Here is a 16,239-nt window from a genome sequence, read left to right as displayed (position 1 = left end):
CATCAAAATCAAAGGACCGAAATGGCCGTTTCTTAATGCCAAGCAGTTAATCAATAGGAAGAGCTTCCATTCCATTAATATTCAGGTCATCTGCAGTCACCTATTAAATTTCCTGGCGTTGTGTGCTTGCCATGTTGGTAGCTGCTATGACTCTGACATCCTGGAGCACTTCTGTGCGCCTGCTTTGAGGGTTAAGGTGTCTGGCAAGGTTGGTTATTGGAGGACAAGGGATAACCACTGCCTCATTTTTTGGAGTACATTGCATGATTCTAAAATAATTAAAATTTAATTTTTATTTTTGTTTTCCAATTTCAACTTCTTTAATTCCATATGCATGATCAAATGGTTATTTTGTTTTATGTACAATCATTAAAAGTGAATTATGTTCAAAATTCATTAATTATTTGTTTGTGTAAGAATTTTCATTTCTTTAGCCAGTCAGCTTGGTCACTGCTTATCAGGTTACTGGTTACCACAGATCCTGTGTAGATACTGCCAAATTCAAAATATAATGGAGCAAATTGCTCTTGAGCCGACTAAATCTTTGTGGGTAGCTGTTCTTGAGGTAATTGACAATGCTTTCCCTTCCACATATGTCGCACAATATGGTCCATTGTGTCTATCTCTGATGCAAATGTGTTGCTGGTCAAAGCACAGCAGGCCAGGCAGCATCTCAGGAATAGAGAATTCGACGTTTCGAGCATAAGCCCTTGTGTCTATCTCTGAGTCTAGTCTATTCACTGACTTCTGTTTTTCAATATGACTGGCCATTTCAAACTTTCAAAGCAATGTCTCATGGATGTACAAGTTGTTCTGGTATAACATGCATTTCGTCAACACGAATTGGCTATAACATTTGAAGAACACAAACTTTCTGCTGAACAGGTGTAGTGATTTTTTTTCTATATCGATCTTCTACAGCACAATTTTCTCTAGTTTCTTCTCATAGCATGATTTTCTATAGAGGAATGCAACTGTCGCATTATAGCAGAATGACCTGTATGTTTGTGTAAGTATATTTAAGTTTAGCAATAAAACTCTTAATGCTTGCATTCTACTGTTAAGTATCTCAATACTTGCGAACTAGTTTAGGCTATATTTATTTTAAAAAGTAGCCTAAGACCAATTATTACATCCCTTTCTGTTAACTAAGACACAAGAATAGTAGTTTATGATGTCATGGAATATGTAATGCAACAAACCTTTGAGCAGAGCCCTTTGAATTTCCAGAAAAAAATAACAGCCATAAAATTGCAGATTATAATGAAACTAGATAAATCTTATTATTTGCAGACTGAATTACTCACAGTACAGAAAGAAAGGGACAGAGCTTTAGAGCGATGTAAGGAACAAGAGGAAGAAATTCAGACACTGAGACTTTATTACAGGTAAGCTGTATATGTTTATCATCTTAATTGGATTGTGGTAATCAGGTAACATTTTCCTTCAATTTTATATTTTCTCAGTCAAACTGTTTGCAAGTACTGTCATATCTCCACAGGAGAACACCAGCACTCAAATTGAGGCATATTTACTCCAGATTTATTTTTGCAAATATAAATGGGGTATTGTTCACCAGGCTTTCTAGAGAGAGAAATTCAGGATAATATTTAAAAAATTAAGTTTACATGGCATAGTCCTGATTATGTTCATTTTCTCTGTGCTAGGAAGTACAGGCATTCTTTAGCAGTATTTGTGTTTTTAAGATTATTGATGTTGGTGCACAAAATAGCAATGAACATAACAAAACTGGATATTCACTTTATGCAAGGAAGCATATGGATCTGACTTTTAGACTACGGTTATATTTATCACTTGATAGTATGGGTTTCACAAAGATGAAGGTTCACTCATTAAGAGGTTGGCAAATATCTGTGTCATTCAATTCTGAAAAATTTCACATGCTTCAAAGTTTGAAGATCTTTGCAAGTTTGTAATTGGCCTCCACCCTCTTTCTTCACCTTACAACAGTGTTAGTTTTCACACTTCTTTGTAAATGGAAAATCCTTTCCCGGTGGTCTTTGTGTTTAAACTGTAGAACGATCGTAGTCGCTATACAGCTTAGGTCTTGGGGGTCAGTTCAGTTTGTTTCATCACTGTTTATTATGCTTATATTGTACATAGTTTCAAATTAAAGGAAAACAACCTTGTATAATGATAAAAAATACTCTGTTAATATCAATTGATGTAAAATGTATACTTCCTTGTTGACACTATGAATAGAAGAAAATCATTGAATGCAGGCAGTCTATGAGCGACGGTCCACTGTTAAGCTGATAAATTAAAATTATAAGGATACAGGTTTTATAAACATAATTAATTCAAATGTGTATTAAATACTTGCCAATAATCTGTAATTATTTTGTTCTTTTTGTCTATTGATACGTTAGGAGTTTTGTTGTATGTTTATTTTTAATTTATAAAACTGTTGCGTAAATGCATAGTCCAATTCCTGAGAAGATCCCAGACTGCTGCATCAATAATGACAAATTCTTTGCATCACCTTAGTCATTGTCTCAGCCATTATTCATAATAGTCTTAAATTATAATCCTAGTTCATGTGTTAAACTTAAAAATAATACATAAACCTCTAAGGTATTACCATTAATAGAACATGTAATTATTGCTGACACGTAGAAGTGCATTTTTTTTTCAAAGCAAGTGCATTTTTGTGAATGAATGCTGAGAATTTTCCCAAACTGAAGCTTGTTGATTAGGACTCAATATGATTTAACAAATCATAAGCCAGGAAGTAGAATACTGTGCCAGAATCATTTGAAGTGCTACCAGATGAATTAACCATTGCCTTTTTTTCTTAATAAAATTTCTAGCAATATATAATTAGTTTATCTTTCTTACCTTACCTCCTTTCTATCAAATTCACCTGGCAGGAGAGGGTTCATGATCAGGAAGATGTTAGCTATAATAAAGTAATGCCAAAATGTCCTGGTCTACATACAACATTACAGCACAGTGCAGGCCCTTTGCACTGACTTGTGGAGCCAATCTGAAGCCTATCTATCCTACATTATTCCATTTTCATCCTATGTTGTAAGCCCAAACTCTTTCATTCCTATATCATATTAGCCAGTTGATGACCAACTGAAGCAATGTTGTAAAAACGTCAAGAAAGAAAGTCACCAGATAAAGCACACTGCAAGCAGACTGAGTATATCAACTTCTACAAGAATTGCCCAAAACAGTAACACTGAAGCATTGTAAAGAAAATAAGAAAGGAGGGAGATATGAATATGGCCGCCAGCAAGGAATTGTGCAACCCTGCTCCCAGCAAGTAGAAAAAGACAAAGAAGGGCTCAGGAGAGAGTAGCGGATGGGAAAGAATGAGACAGCAGACTGCCAAATACCAGGCAAGTCCCCTGAGCCTGCCCCTCCTCACAAGTCTGAATCTGAGGTGGAGGAAACATTAGCAGAATTACGGTTGGGGTGTATCTCGTGAAGAAGTCCAAAAAGAAGATTCCAGCAGGGATCCAAACTATGTCCCAAACCAAAGACAAAGGCAAGGCTTTTCTTATGAACAAGGGAGGCAACTTCAGAAAATGTAGCAAAGCTTGAACAGGCTGGAAGAGGACCTGAGCCCCAAAACATTGCAAACAATGAGACCACCACACCTCAGTCACTAAACAGAGACTACACCCGATTTCAGGAATCCAGGAACTGCAACACCCTTGAAAGGCAACTGATGTGAGCAAATTCTTCAATGGGACATAGTCCAAACCTCCTCTCTTGCATGAACCAGCAAACACCCCTGGGCTGTACATTTCTAACAGGACATACCAGGACAATTTTGTTAACCTACTCACAAGTGAAATAGTTTACGTTTCCAGGGATGGAGGAGCAGACACAAGGACTGGAACTGTAAAAGACAAATGGTATAGTAAACAAAAAAAATGTTTTACAATAGGTGTTAAAATCACCTCCATTAATGCGTATAGCATTAAGACAGTGGTGGTTTTTTTTCCTCATAGCAGATGTAATGTACAAAAATCCTCACTTTGGTTAATTAAAGTATACATCCAGCTCAACACAGTGAGCAGCTGAATGTCCTTGATGCTGACTATTTCCAGGCTAGTCATTCTGGACAGTGGCTTCAACCGCATTATCAATGTGGCTGAACACTCTGACATGGCTGACAGCAGACTAGGTGGTATTCTTCTCTGATTGTTGCTTCCTGTTGATTGATTGTCACCTACAAGAAGACCAGAGGACAGAAAATGGGACATGGAAACTGAACTGACCCCAGAAAACATCAAGGAGCTCTAAAGGAATTTCAAAGTTTGGAGAACTGTGAAACCTTTGTCTGATTCATCAGCCTGGATGAGGAGAAGGGGCAGAATATTGCTCACCTACATAATGGATGTGTTTTCCAGGATGAGGTTGGGGGAAGAAATCCACAATTGCTTACAACTGCTGTACACAAACATCGGTAGCACAGTTTTAATCAATGGATAGCTTTGTGTTTTCCAGTCAAATAAATCTGGATTTAGGTCCTCTCTCTCAAGTCATGTTCACGTGTTATATGCAACCTGTTGCCGAGATCACCAAAAAGGATGCAGGCATAAGCATCATGACTATCACAGATAGCAGAGGCATCCAAATTAAAATCTCCCTATCATGCGACATCACTATTTTCTGCTCAGTTCTGCTGTGGTTGTTTAGATTGGTTAATATCTGCAACCAGTTTGAACTGACCTCCAATTGAGGTAAATCGAGGCAAGCGCAAGGTCATGTTCTTGGGAAATTGGCCAAATGATCCTTTGTCCCCTTGACTGTCAGGTCAGATTACTTCAGGATGCTGAGTATTTAGTTTAGACAAATCAAGGTATACACTAAAACTATCGCTACTTGCTTATTCCAAATAAACAAAAACTGAGCGTTTGAGGGCGACACTCCCTCTCCTTTGAAGTAAGAAACTGCTTGCTAAATATGCATGCTCTCTATGGTGTGGTACGTAGCAAAGGTCTGGGCAATTCTTTGCTGTAGTGCCATGGCTATCACCTGGATGACTAAAATGGACAGCGCTTACAGGGACACTACAGTCTGGCCACATTGCCACAGAATGCTACAATTTGGTGGATCAATTTATACACCTGACACTTTTGGAGATGTTTACGCAAAAACATTCCTTTGATCATAAGTTCATCAGGAAGTGGTCAGCACATAACATCCTCCTAGAAAATGAGATAGGAAATCCTGTCAGATGGTTATTTAAGGAACCAACCGAAGTCATTTGATAGAATACTTTATTGCCAGAATTTACAAATAAGCACCAAGATGTAACTTGGATGATGACAAGAAAGGCACTAATTGTCGGTCCTTACAACAAACCTGGACTTTCATTTTACCTTTGAAGTGATATGGCATGGAAGACTTTTTGTGGCAATTACCTTGAGGAATGTTTGTTTGCAAGTAAGGTCTGCAGAAAGATGCACTGTTTGTTTTTGTTGAGATTCACCCCATAAGCTGTGTGATATAGGACTCTCTGTTATGGCTTGTTCCCAAGGATGCACAGTAAGACAAACAGAAACTGAACTTGGAGGACAATCAGCATCATTAAAACAAAATTGTTTTTTAGTCTTGAAACTTGCTGACCTGCCAGTGCAATGAGTTACCCTTGACAGAGTGTTGCAGACTGGCACATTCCATGGTCCAGGTTTATGTGCTGAGGGGTGCACTAAAGCTTCAGCAGAGGTGCAATGGGGAAAGGTCAAGGTATAAATAAATGCCATAGATTATTAAGGGCTGGAAACTGTCGAACCTCTTAGGATGTGTGCCTCATAAAGGATATACATTATAAATCAAGAGTATTGAAGATGTATTGAGGCATTTCAAGTTGAAGCATAGTGTACAATTCTGTAATTTCTAAATTATATCATTTTTACCAGTTATGATCACATCACATGAACAACTGTAACAAAAGATTTCACTTCTTTATATTTGTGGGCACAATATGGGATCAGATGCCAGGAAAAATATATCTGCTATTACATTCTCTGCTGAGATTCTTAACCTTTTTAAAAGAAAATAATGACCCAACAAGATTTCACATTTCAAGAATTTACTGTTTAAAATTGACTAAAAACAGGATTAGCAAGACATTCTTTTCATAGGGTAATTTATCCTCATTGCTACAGAAACAAATTTTCCTTTAAACTTCTAAAGCCCATTTGGAAGTGTCCTTAATACTGTCTCTTAAATAGTCACTCATTTTTCCAGTCCAAAGTGATCTTTTGTGCTTCCAAGGATTTAATTAAATTTCCAGCCAACTAATTCCACCCAAAGCTGTTGAAGGCTTTTCCTGGCGAGTTTCTCCTTGATTCGAGCTAAATGAATCTTCCACTCTCATTTCAACTCCTCACAAATTTGGTCTTTTCAAACTCCCCATGCATTTACTGTGCGATGGAACATAAAGAATTTTGGCCTCCAGGTGGTTCCCCTCCATTCCAAATCCTAGCAGACTGACTTGGCTTCAGGGCTATCTCAGACATCCTTCTCCCCCTCGAAGCTCATCTCCGTGTAATAATTAGCCATACTTAAGACTCAATCCCCTTCTTACCTGTATTGTTGGTACCAACATGGACCACTGCATCTGGCCAATCGCTCTCCCCAGAAGAATGTCTTGCAACCATTCTGTGACATTCTTGACTTCAGTATAGAACATAGAACAGTGCAGCGCAGAACAGGTCCTTCGGCCCTCGATGTTGCGCCAACCTGTGAATTATTCTCGACTAGTCCCCCAAACTATCCCAAAATCATCCATGTGCTTATCTAAGGATTGTTTAAATCTCCCTAATGTGGCTGAGTTGACTACATTAGCATGTAGGGCATTCCACGCCCTTACCACTCTCTGCGTAAAGAACCTACCTCTGACATCTGTCTTAAATCTATCACTCCTCAATATGTGATTATACCCTCTCGTACAAGCTGACATCGTCACCCTAAGAAAAAGTCTTTCACTGTCTACCCTATCTAATCCTCTGATCATCTTGTATGTCTCTATCAAATCTCCCCTTAGCCTTCTTCTTTCCAATGAGAACAGACCCAAGTCTCTCAGCCAGTCCTCATAAGATCTTCCCTCCAGACCAGGCAACATCCTGATAAATTTCCTCTGCACCTTTTCCAATTCTTCCACATCCTTCCTGTAATGGGACGACCAGAACTGTACACAATATTCCAAGTGTGGCCGCACCAGCGTTTTGTATAGTTGCAACATGATATTGTGGTTCCAGAACTCAATATCTCTACCAATGAAACCTAACATACCGTATGCCTTCTTAACAGCACTATACACCTTGGTGGCAACTTTCAGGGATCTATGCACATGGACTCCAAGTTCCCTCTGCACATCCACACTACCAAGAATCTTTCCATTGACCCAGTACTCTGCCTTCCTGTTATTCTTCCCAAAGTGTGTCACCTCACATTTAGCTGCATTGAACTCCATTTGCCACATCTCAGCCCAATTCTGCAATTTATCCAAGTCCCTTTGCAACCTGTAACATTCTTCCAAACTGTCCACTACTCCACCAACTTTAGTGTCGTCTGCAAATTTACTAATCCATCCACCTATGCCTGCGTTTATAAAAATGACAAACAGCAGTGGTCCCAAAACAGATCCTTGTAATACACCACTAGTAACTGGACTCCACTCTGAATACTTTCCATGAAATCAGGGAGGCAACATCCCATCCTGGATCTATATTGTGGAAATGCTTGTCTACCCTCCTAACTAATGAATCCTGTGGTGTAACTGCTCTTCCAATTTTCTTCTTTCCCTCCTATATAGACCTCGTAGTTGGAGAAACAACTTTGAGGATCTGTTTCCCTCATCAGTATCTAGAGTGGAAAATGGATTCTGAAGTAGTGGCCTTTGGAGACTGCTGCACGACCTGCCTGGTTCTCTTGGCCATCACCCATTTCTTGTCTAGGTAAAACCAATGACTGCAGATGCTGGAAACCAGATTCTGGATTAGTGGTACTGGAAGAGCACAGCAGTTCAGGCAGCATCCGAGGAGCAGTAAAAACGACGTTTTGGGCAAAAGCCCTTTCATCAGGAATACAGGCAGAGAGCCTGAAGGGTGGCCTGTATTCCTGATGAAAGGCTTTTGCCCGAAACGTCGATTTTACTGCTCCTCGGATGCTGCCTGAACTGCTGTGCTCTTCCAGCATCACTAATCCAGAACCCATTTCTTATCTGCCTGCATTTTGCTCATCTACAATGCGCCTGCCTCTCTGATCATCCTACCTCAGTAATTTTCATCCTTGCAGATACGCTCAAAGCCTCAAGCCACCACTTGAGTTCTCAATTTTCCACAGCTGGTGATACTTTCTATACAACTATTCATCGAGATGGTGTGAAGTAGCCACAATTCTCCACATGCCCTGATATAACATAAGTCTATTTTGTACTTTTTTTTAGATTACTTACAGTGTGGAAACAGACCCTTCGGCCCAACAAGTCCACACCGACCCGCCGAAGTGCAACCCACCCATACCCCTACATTTACCCCTTACCTAACACTACGGGCAATTTAGCATGGCCAATTCACCTGACCCGCACATCTTTGGACTGTGGGAGGAAACCGGAGGAAACCCACGCAGACACGGGGAGAACGTGCAAACTCCACACAGTCAGTCGCCTGAGTCGGGAATTGAACCTGGGTCTCAGGCACTGTGAGGCAGCAGTGCTAACCACTGTGCCACCGTGCCGCCCACTTTTGCCTTACAAAGGATAAATAGAATATCTGAGATTAATGGACTTGCATTTGCCTCTGACCTAATTCTTGGATGCACTTTCTCGAAACTCAGCCTTCTCATCATCCCTGCCATGCAGCTTTTCATCTCCTGAAGACTGACAAAGATTTTAAAAAATGCATTCCTCCTTTTCTCATTCAATTCCCTTCCTGACCGCACTTGCAGTGATTATGCTGTGTACCAACAGGACTAAGCATTTCTTATTGATATTACTGAGATTCAGGTGAGTCTTTCAATTACTATATTGGAATTAAGTGGACAGCCTAATGCATGACTGTTTACAACTTGACATTCTCAGCAACTTCCTAGCACTTTGAAGACAGCAAACCATTGTCTCCCACTGTAAATACCTTGCATCATCTTCACAGCATAACCACCAGTGAATCCCTTTAATCTCTTAATAGTTATGTCACTCAGGCCCATTGCTAGTTAAGAGTAGGTCACGTGACCCCCTTAAAGATACAGTCCCAAAATGTAACTATCTGATAAAACTTCATAGTTGTAACTCAGCTTTGGAAGAGGAGTACAGATTCAGAAAAATCATTATATAAAACTTCCAGCACAGAAACAAACCATAGGGTTTAATTGTTTATGTGTGCACTTATGATCCATAGCTGCCAGTGAATTAAAGTTAAATAAGAAGGACAACTTGCATTAAATGTAAGCTTATAGTTTATGGAATACATGCTATTGTTTACAGAGCTGTGGTGGTTCCTGCCCACCAATATGGCTCTGAGATGTGAACTGTCTGAAGGTGCTGGAGCAATATCACCAATGTGACCTGCACAAGATCCTGAAAATCCGCTGGGAAGAAAGATGCACCAACACCCCAGCATCCTTGACCAGGCCAATATTCCTCCAGCATTGAGGTGCTGACTACCCTTGATTGGCTGCATCTATATGACCGACACAAGTCTCCCCAAGCAGTGCTCTACTCCCAGCTCCGAAACAGCAGGCAAGCCCCGGGTGAACAAAAGAAGTGCTTCAGTGATACCCTCAAGGCCTCGCTGCAGCATTCCCACAGATATCTAGGAATCACTGGCCCGAGACCATCCAAAGTGTAGAAGGAGCATCTAGGAAGGCATTGAGCACTTCAGGACTTGTTGTGAGGGAAAAGTAGAAGCCAGGTGAACAAAGTTAAAAATCGCACAACATCAGATTATAGTCCAACAGGTTTATTTGGAGGCAATAGCTTTTGAAGTGCTGCTTCTTAATTAGTGACCACCACCTGATGAAGAAGGAGCACTTCAAAAGCTAGTGCCTCCAAATAAACCTGTTGGACTATAGCCTGGTGTTGTGTGATTTTTAACTTTGTTCACCTGGCTTCTACTTGGTGTAAATTTTGACTTTGTCCACCCTAGTACAACACCAGCAACTCCAAATCAAGCCAAGTGAAAATAGCATAATGAGCATTCTGCCACACTGATGCTCCATCCACCCCTTCCCACAACCACCTTCTGCCCCAAGTGGAACAGAGCCTGCGGAAGCCACGTCAATCTGTACAGCCACCAATGGACTCACCCTGAGAGTGGAACAGTGTCATCCTCATCTGTGAGGTACTGCCAGTATTAATGATGACAAGGTTGCAGATTAATGTAATGGAAGTATCTCGAAGGATTTGTTGGAGTTGATACAGAATATCTGTTGTTTCTATTTGAAGACCCTAGAACAGAAGGACACTTTTTTTTAGAAGTATAAAATTAGAGTCCATCAGGAGGTGAAATAATGAAGCACATTTTTCACACAGGGGTTGGAGCTGAAGGTTGGATATTTGGAACTCCTGCACAAACAATACAATTAGTTATATTTGTAAAGCAGGGCTATCAAAGTGTTTGAATCAAAGGCAGATAAAAGGTGTTAAAACAACAACATTTTAATTGAATGATGGAACAGATGTAAAGGTCTGAATGGTTTACTCCTGTTTCTAAATTACTATTATCCCCCTATCTGCTAGCTCCCTGCTTAACCTCTGCTTTGAACTGGCTCTTCCTTTGATTTCTGACTCATCCAATGATCAGATTCAAGTACGGAAATGAATTTCGCAACTTGTTATAGCAGGATATGAGCTCTTACACTCCAGGGTTGTTTGATCAGTTCCAAAACCATCTGATGCAATACCTATTAATTACATTGTTGTGTGAGATGAATGAAAGTTTATTAGAGTTCTCCATAGACATAATAGAACAAGTATTTGATTGATTTATAAAAACGAAATAAAAGTATTTTTCTGGTCATCCCATCTAAATGAATGGATAACTTTGCTGCAGAAATAACAAACTCAGATCAATTTTCCATCTAAAAGAACAAGGATAGCAGATGTATAGAAACACCATCGCCTCCAAGTTTCCCTCTAGTTCAGACAGCATCCTGACTTGAAAATGTCAAAGGAGTGTTATATTGGACTCAAAATGTTAAGTATATTTCTCTTTACACAGATGTTGCCAAACCTGCTAGAGATTTCCAGCATTTCTCTTTGTACTTGAAATGATATCACATTTCCCTCACTGTTTCCACATTAAAATTCCAGGGTATCATCCTTGACTGTACTGTGTGTGTACGTACGCCACATAGATTTGGCAATTCAAGAAGGTGGCTTGCTCCCATCTTCATATTCCCTTAATACTACTTTTCCAGTCAAATGTCAATTGTATAACCAGATCATTTTGTTGTTTCTTTCCTTCCTTCCCTTCTTTTCTTTCCTTTCCTTCTCACTCATTTGCTGTATCAGCCCTTCTCAAGCGAAAATAAGAACTTGAAAGCATTTTTCAACATACATTTAATAAAGTTGTAATGTTCATGCTCAAGCTTGCTTTGGAATTGTTTTGGATAAATATAATAACTCATGACTACTGTCACTGTGATTAGCTGAGACTTTCATAATCATGCATGCTTTAAGATTCATCACCACAAATGTATTCCAAATGAAGTTTCTGTTAGAGGTAGCTTAATGGGCTGGTAGCTCCGGAGGATTCAGCCTCCACATAAGAACGTTATGAAGGTACTCATAGAAAATAAAGTATTTTGTTAAATTGTGCAATGTTATTGTGAAATACTTAACTTTTAATTTTTATTAAATTAGAATTCTTATTTAAACCCTCTGTAAAAGAAAACTGACAGGACAAACTGTTTGTCTAAAACTGTATTCAGCAATTTGCTTCATTGTCCATTGCAGACATTATGTATGGTAGACAACAACATGTGCAGGATAAATCGTTTTAGTATATATATTGCTGGATCTGATTTGTACCTTCTGCAGTACCTATATTAATATTCTATATTATTTCTACTCTAAGCTCCTAAATGATGCACTGCTGCAAGGAATGTGTGCACATTTATGGACAATTTGCAGGTCATTTGTTGTATTGCAGTCACATGAGTTTCTCTGATCCAGTTTTGGGCAGTATCTCATGTTGTGTAGAGGCAACGTCAGACAAATGAATTAGCAACGTCCTGCATGTTGTATTTTAAGCCAGATGACCATGTCTACTAGTTCCGCCTTTTAAACACAGTGGGTGAAACATTTAAATGATGGAGGCACTGGTGAGTCAGTTGGCAAAATAGGGTGAAAACAGCAGAAATAAGATTCTCAATATCAAGAAGAATATCTCATTCTCTAGTGTTGAACGCCAAGAGGCGATCTTGCTAATAAATGGTGAGAGGCCTATTTGCAATCGTTTGAATTATTACCTAATCTGACCTCATTGATGTGCCGTTTCCCATTCTCCCATCTGAGACAGTGGAAATTATAGATATGAAAATCAGAATGGTCAAGTGGCAGCTTCAGATTACTGCATACTCTTCCAGTCCTCCTTTTGGGCAACAAACACCAACATCTCAGGGTCAGTCAGGAAGGTGACTGCCTGCATTCCTGTCTGCAGATGTTGGCATGGGGACAGCAACCTCACCATATGACAAATTTCTGACCCATTTTGTGACTTGTGATTCTGCATTTTGTTGCTGAACTTAACAGAACACCAACAGCTTTGAGATAACGAGTTGGCCGGCCATTTTGCATGCAGGGACAGGCACCCAATTCTCAGATTAGGCCAAGATGTATCTCAGGGCTCCTCACCTGCTCTCATAGAGCTCAATCACTTTGTGTTTGCTTAGACCTGTCTTGCTTTAAGTTGCGTATTTACACTTTGCCACTTTAACCAGAGCTTGAAAGCTCTTAGTACTTATGACTTAATTCCAAAATAATTGCAGATGCAGAACCAGACATCTTGACTTGGTTGTCAACAGTGATCACTCAGGTTAGGGCCCATGTTGCATAGCACTATGTTTTATCAATCTCTCACTTGCACCATGTGTCAGCAGCATAGATGGTAAACACAATGCATATGCTTCAAGCAAGTGGTCATGTCTCAAAGTTAAAAGGGAGTAGTCTTCAGTCAACTCAAGGAAAGCAATCTTTAGTCATGCAGCCCTGGCACAGTGATCTAGGGCAACTTCACTATCAGGCTTGGGATAGTCAAAACCAGGAGGTTTGTATCATTACAATACTGATTGTAGTTAGCTCCCGGGTCTAGTACAATGAGTCGGGGAGTCACAATAAGTCAGTCAGTGGTCTACAGAAAAGATCTGTTAGCTGTCTGGTGAGGGTTCTGGGTCTAAGTTATGAAGTAGGTGGGCCAGTCTTGAAGGTTTATTCATTGAAAGTCAAGGAGGTTGTCAGGGTCACTGGCATGGTAAACTGGGAAACTTGTGGAGGCACTGGTGTAGTGATATTGTCACGAGAAGAGTAATTCAAACACTCAGGTAATGTCCTGGGGACCAGCTTTTGAATCACACCCTGACAGATAGTGGAATTGGAATTCTGTAAAATATCTAAAATTAAAAATCTAACAGTGACCATAAAACCATTGGTTGTTGTAAAAATCCATTTGATTCCTTAATGTCTTTTAAGGACGTTAAGCTGTCATCCTTGGTATTGAGTTACCCCCTTTTCTTAAATGTATTTTAATTGAAAAACAGATTTTTTTTATTATTACAACAAATACAAAACAATACAATTCAAAACAGTACAAAAAAACAAGAAAAAAAGTTAAAAAAACACCCCAACCTGCCCTCATGTACAAATGTATAAATATATACAGAAAAATATATAATAAAAAAACCCAACTAACTAATTAAACAAATAATAACTAACAACAAACTAATAAATAGGAGTAACTCAACTCAGCGAATCAAGACAGTCATACGTTCACAGTTTCTCTTCTCACAGTTTCTGTTGGACTCATAAAACACAATCATTACATCTAAAAAAAGCCCTTATTAGTGTGGCAGATAAATTTTTGTCCAGGTATTCCAAAAACGGCCGCCATGTCTTATAAAAATTCTCACCTTTGAGGTGTACCATATTTGTGAGAAAATCCAAGGAAATATGCTCCATAACAATCTTTTGCCAACCCAGCAGGCCCGGAGGGGTTTCAGATTCCCAACCTACCAAGGTATTCATTCTTATGCAAAAAGCGAGGATATTGAAAACTTTTTTCTTATGCGTATCTGCAGGGAGCACAATGGGCAGACCCAGAAGAAGAGAAATTGGGTCCTTTTCCACCCTTACACTCAAAATCCTCTCCATTGCACCCGCCACAGCACTCCAGTATGTTTGAAGCCTACCACAAGACCAAAGACAATGGGTGAGAGTGCCCATACAGACCTTGCACTTGGGACACGTTGAAGATACCCCTGGTTTAAATTTTGACAAACACTCCAGAGCCAAGTGGACCCTATGGAGAATCTTCAACTGTAAAGCATGGGTCCTATTACAAATTGATATCTTTCTTGCATTTCCCAAATATCTTCCCATGCGTCTGAGGAGACTTCGACACCTAGCTCTCTCTCCCGCATCCTGCAGAGTTGATCAAACTCATCTGAGGCGTACCCCCTCCTAATTAATGATATAAACTACTGACAGAAAGTGTACTCTTAGCACAGAGTATCCTCCTCTCTATATCGGATTTATAGGGATCAATCAAAAGTGTAGTCTTTTTTTGAATAAAATTAGGGCGGCACGGTGGCACAGTGGTTAGCACGGCTGCCTCACAGCGCCAGAGACCCGGGTTCAATTCCCACCTCAGGCGACTGACTGTGTGGAGTTTGCATGTTCTCCCCATGTCTTTCCTCCAGGTGCTCCGGTTTCCTCCCACAGTCCAAAGATTTGCGGGTCAGGTGAATTGGCCATGCTAAATTGCCCGTAGTGTTAGGTAAGGGGTAAATGTAGGGGTATGGGTGGGTTGTGCTTCGGCGGGGCAGTGTGGAATTGTTGGGCTGAAGGTTGTTTGAGGATCTGCAGCCCTTTATGAAGCCCGTCTGGTTCCATTTAACAATAGAAGGTAATGCAGTCTTCAACCTTAACGAAGAGTCTTAGAGAGGATTTTGAAGTCCACATTTAAAAGTGAAATGGGCCTGTATGAAGCACAGTCCTCCAGGACCTTCCCTTTTTTAAGAATAAGGGAAATATTGGCCTCTCTCAGAGATGGCGGGAAACAATCATGGCTGAATGAGTCATTAAATATATTCAGCACTGAGACTGACAATGTGTTTATAAATTCCTTATAGATCTCGCTGGGAGGTCTGTCAGGACTGGGCGCCTTTCCACTCTGAAGCTGCTGCACAGCCCCTCTGCACCTCTTGCTCTGATAAGGAGGCATTGAGAAAGGACTCTTGTTCGGGGTCACACCCAGGAGCTCCAGATCCTTAAAAAACAATTCCATTTTGGCTGCCCCTCCTCACAATCCTCAGACTGGGATACCTTAGAGCAAAATCTCTGGAATGCCACGTTAATCTTTTTTGTAGTCACGTGTTAGGTTCCCAGACCCTTCCCTAATTGCCGTGATGGCTTGTAGGGCACTCCTTTTCCGGGTGAGATATGCTAGTTACTTGCCTGGCTTGTCACCATGCTCATGGCGCTTTTCAAAACCTTTACTTTTCAAAGGTGAGCTCCTTCTTTGCAATCTGCATGAGCATGAAATTCAATGCAGACTGTAGTATCCTCTGTAGCTTGACCAACAAGGGCCTGTCAAAGGAAGCCTTCTCGGCTGCCTTCAACCATGTTTCGAGGAGACGTTGCTCCTTATACTTCTGCCACTTCTTACTGGTAGAGTAAGAAATGACTAAATTCCTAGCATAGGCTTTGGCAGTTTCCCAAATGATGGATGGCTACTAACCAAGCCTGAGTTAATGTTTAGGAACACTTGAAATTCCCTAGAGAAATAATCCATAAACTTATTATCCTTGAGGATAAAGGGATCCATTCACCAGTGCCTCGAACCCACTGTAACATCCTTAATCTTAACCAACAGGTACAATGGAGCATGATCAGAGATGGTAATATTACCAGTCGTACAAGATACCACCAAGTCCAGGGTTTCCACGGGGTCAGATAAAAATCAATCTAGTGTGACATTTGTATGGATTGGAAAAAACGTAAACTCCCTGCCTGTAAGGTGGAGACACCTCCAG

At 40.2% G+C, this 16,239-nt stretch overlaps 1 protein-coding gene across 1 annotated transcript in view; it reads left to right on the top strand.

Moving 5' to 3' along the window:
* The window catches only part of mipol1 (mirror-image polydactyly 1), a 411,230-nt gene that overhangs the window by 308,531 nt on the left and 86,460 nt on the right, over positions 1–16,239 (top strand). The window contains exon 8 of the mRNA XM_060828394.1: positions 1,294–1,388. Within this exon, the coding sequence (XP_060684377.1) occupies positions 1,294–1,388 (95 nt within the window). The remainder of the gene's footprint in view (positions 1–1,293; positions 1,389–16,239) is intronic.

This window comes from Hemiscyllium ocellatum, chromosome 8 (genome assembly GCF_020745735.1).
Source record: "Hemiscyllium ocellatum isolate sHemOce1 chromosome 8, sHemOce1.pat.X.cur, whole genome shotgun sequence".
Lineage (NCBI taxonomy): Eukaryota > Metazoa > Chordata > Chondrichthyes > Orectolobiformes > Hemiscylliidae > Hemiscyllium > Hemiscyllium ocellatum.
Note: the sequence above shows the minus strand (reverse complement) of the source record. Positions and strands in the feature narration are given on the sequence as shown.